General features: G+C 57.9%; 1 protein-coding gene across 1 annotated transcript in view; it reads right to left on the bottom strand.

Annotated features, from left to right (window-relative positions):
- Nucleotides 1–764: 764 nt before the first annotated feature.
- The window catches only part of ASB16 (ankyrin repeat and SOCS box containing 16), an 8513-nt gene continuing 6345 nt past the window's right edge, over nucleotides 765–2932 (bottom strand). Inside the window, exons 3-5 of the mRNA XM_017516138.2 lie at nucleotides 1989–2481; nucleotides 1516–1629; nucleotides 765–1082 (exon numbers count right to left, since the gene is read on the bottom strand). Coding sequence (XP_017371627.1) covers nucleotides 897–1082; nucleotides 1516–1629; nucleotides 1989–2481 — 793 coding nt within the window. The 3' untranslated portion in view covers nucleotides 765–896. The remainder of the gene's footprint in view (nucleotides 1083–1515; nucleotides 1630–1988; nucleotides 2482–2932) is intronic.

The following is a 2932-nucleotide window of genomic DNA, read 5'->3' as shown; positions in this document are numbered from 1 at the left end:
GATGGATAGAGGAGCCATCCACTTAAACATAGGAGGAGGACGGAGGTGAAGGCCAAGTCTGGAAACAGGCCAAGTCTGGGGCCGTTTCTGGTAGAGAGAGGGTCTGAAGCTCAAGCCAGATAGAGGTCAGAAGGTGTCTCAAGAAGCCCATGGAGGAGTGAGCTGGACCAGGACAGCACATGGAGTACAGAAAAGAGGGCCAGTGGCTGGGCACAGTGGCGCACACGTGTAATCCCAGAACTTTGGGAGGCTGAGGCAGGTGGATCACCTGAGGTCAGTTAGAGACCAGCCTGGCCAACATGGTGAAACCCCATCTCTGCTAAAAATACAAAAATTAGTCAGGCGTGGTGGCTCACACCTATAGTCCCAGCTACCCAGGAGGCTGGGGCACAAGAATCAGTTGAACCCAGGTGGTGGAGGTTGCACTGAGCCAAGATTGCACCACTGTACTCCAGCCTGGGCAACAGGGTGACACTTGGTCTCAAAAAAAAAAGAAAAGAAAGAAAGAAAGAAAGGGCTGGGCACAGTAGCTCAAGCCTTTGGGAGGCCAAGGTGGGCAGATCACCTGAGGTCGGAATTTCGAGACCAGCCTGACCAACATGGAGAAACCTCGTCTCTGCTGAAAATACAAAATTAGCCAGGTGTGGTGGTGCATGCCTGTAATCCCAGCTACTTGGGAGGCTGAGGCAAGAGAATTGCTTGAACCCAGGAGGTGACAGTGAGCCAAGACCACACCATTGCACTCCAGCCTGGGCAACAAGAGCAAAACTCCATCTCAAAAAAAAAAAAAAAAAAAAAAGAGAAAGAAAAGAGGGCCAGGGACTGGTCCTCTGGGATTGGAGGCGGGGACAGGTAGAAGGGGCAGAACACACCATGGGAACAGCCTGACATGGGGCTCACTGGATGCGCCCCTCCACATGCAGCAGCAGGTAGTCCCTGAGGAGCGGGGGCAGTGGCAGCTGGGTGGCACCCTGCCGGCAGCAGCTTCCCAACCGAGCACGGACAGCTAGTCGGGCCAGGTGCTGCAGCCGCCTTGGCTGATTCACCATGCACAGGGCTGAGCTGTAGAAGGCTTCATGCTCCTAGGCCAGGAGTGAAAGAGGGTCAGATGATTTGCAGCATGCATCCACCTGGGTGTTTCATGTGTCTCAAAGGACTTGGATTCAGAGCCATAGGGGCCTTTCGGTGATAATGGGGGCTGGGCTACACTTCAGGGAAGGGCCTTCACTATGTCTGCACCCACTCCCACCCCAGAGAAGCTGGCACTGTGCCCACCAAGTTAGAGTTTCCTGATAAATGTCTATGCTGATGCAAGTGAGGGAGGCGGGAGAGGCGTGTGGAGTTAGGGGTCAGCCTGGGATACCAGGGGAGGGGGTACCCTGAAACCCAGCTGTGCCACTCTACCAATCCTCTCTACCCAGGGGCCCTCCTGCTTCTCCCTTCATGAAGCTGGTCCTGGAGCAATAGGTCTGTGGCTCGTCCCTCCTTCCCATCTTGGCCCTGAGGCGGACATACCTTCCACAACTCTGGGAGCACCGCCTCCACCCAGGTCTCACAGGATGGGACACAAGGATAGGCATTAAGCAGGACTTCCAGGGCCCGAGGGAAGTTGGCACAGTATTTCAGCATCTAGGAGTCAAAAGAGGGTCTTGGACACCATGCCTCCACCAGCCTAGGGCAGACCCAAGTCCCGCCTAACCCATATGGCCAATCATAGCCTAATCTGGGGGGCTAAGGTCTGAATCTCTCCTCCTCCTCTTCCATGCCTTTGTCTACCCCACCCTCAAGTGTGCTCCAGCCTTTCTGCCCTAGTTTTCCTCAGGGGCTCTTTCCTACCTTGGACTCTCTCTCCCAGAATCCTCTAATCCCCTCCCAAGCTAGGGGCAGCCCCCTGGCCGCTGAGGGCAGGCTTTCAGTCTCTTGGACTTTCTCTCTTCCCCAGAGGCAGAGCAGTTCCAGCCACGCTATCTCAGGCCCTCCCTGCGCACCTCAGGGCGCACAGGCTGGGCCCCGTAGTCCAGCAGTGCCGCGAAGAGGACCTCAGGCTCCCAGTTGGGGGCATCCTGGACGGCCTGCAGTGCACAGTCCATGGGTGTGTGGCCTGCCCCATTGGGGACCTCAGCGAGGGCCCCGTGGCGCAGCAGCAGCTCGGCCAGGCCCCCGCAGCCGTTGGCACAGGCGTTGTGCAGCGGCGTGTGGCGCTTGCGCCCGGCCGCCCGGGCATCAGCTCCAGCCTCCAGGAGCCGGCGGGCCGCCGCCAGGTGCTGCCTGCAGCTGCCCGGGCCCTCGGCCCCTGCGCACGCTGCGTTCAGCGCCGTCTCGCCCTGGCTGGTGCGCAGGCCCAAGTCGGCACCATGCTCCAGGTACAGAGCCACGTGCTGCTCCAGGCCGCGTGCCGCCGCCACGTGCAGGGGCGTCTCCTGGCTCTCGCCTGCAGCCAGGTTCACCGTCGCTCCCACTTCCAGCAGCAACTTGGTGCACCTGGGGACAGACAGCAAGGCCCCAGGGAAAATCCCGAAGGCCTGGGACCCCCTTCAGCTTGCAGTCACTCTCCCTTCCCTTTCCACCCCTCTCACCTTGAGGTGCTACCTGGTGTCCTCTATGAGAATTACCCAAGCCCCGCTACAGACAGCAGAACTGGAAAGTCCTGAGAGCCACCAGAAGCATCTTCAATTTTCATATGAAAAACTTAAGCCCAGAAATGACTTGTGGAGCCAGGACACACAGCAAGTTAGTGGCTGCACCAGAATTAGTCCTCACGGACTTAGACAGTCCCTCCCAGAGTCTCCTCTGACTCCCTACCCAGAGTCTACCCTAAAGATCTGATTCGGAATTATTCAGTTGTCAGTTGTCTCCTTTTTTTTTTTTTTTAAGACAGGGTTTCGGCCGGGCGCGGTGGCTCACGCCTGTAATCCCAGCACTTTGGGAGGCC

This window comes from Cebus imitator, unplaced genomic scaffold, assembly GCF_001604975.1.
Source record: "Cebus imitator isolate Cc_AM_T3 unplaced genomic scaffold, Cebus_imitator-1.0 Scaffold573, whole genome shotgun sequence".
Taxonomy (NCBI): Eukaryota; Metazoa; Chordata; class Mammalia; order Primates; family Cebidae; genus Cebus; species Cebus imitator.
This window is presented reverse-complemented; position numbering and strand designations above follow the sequence as displayed.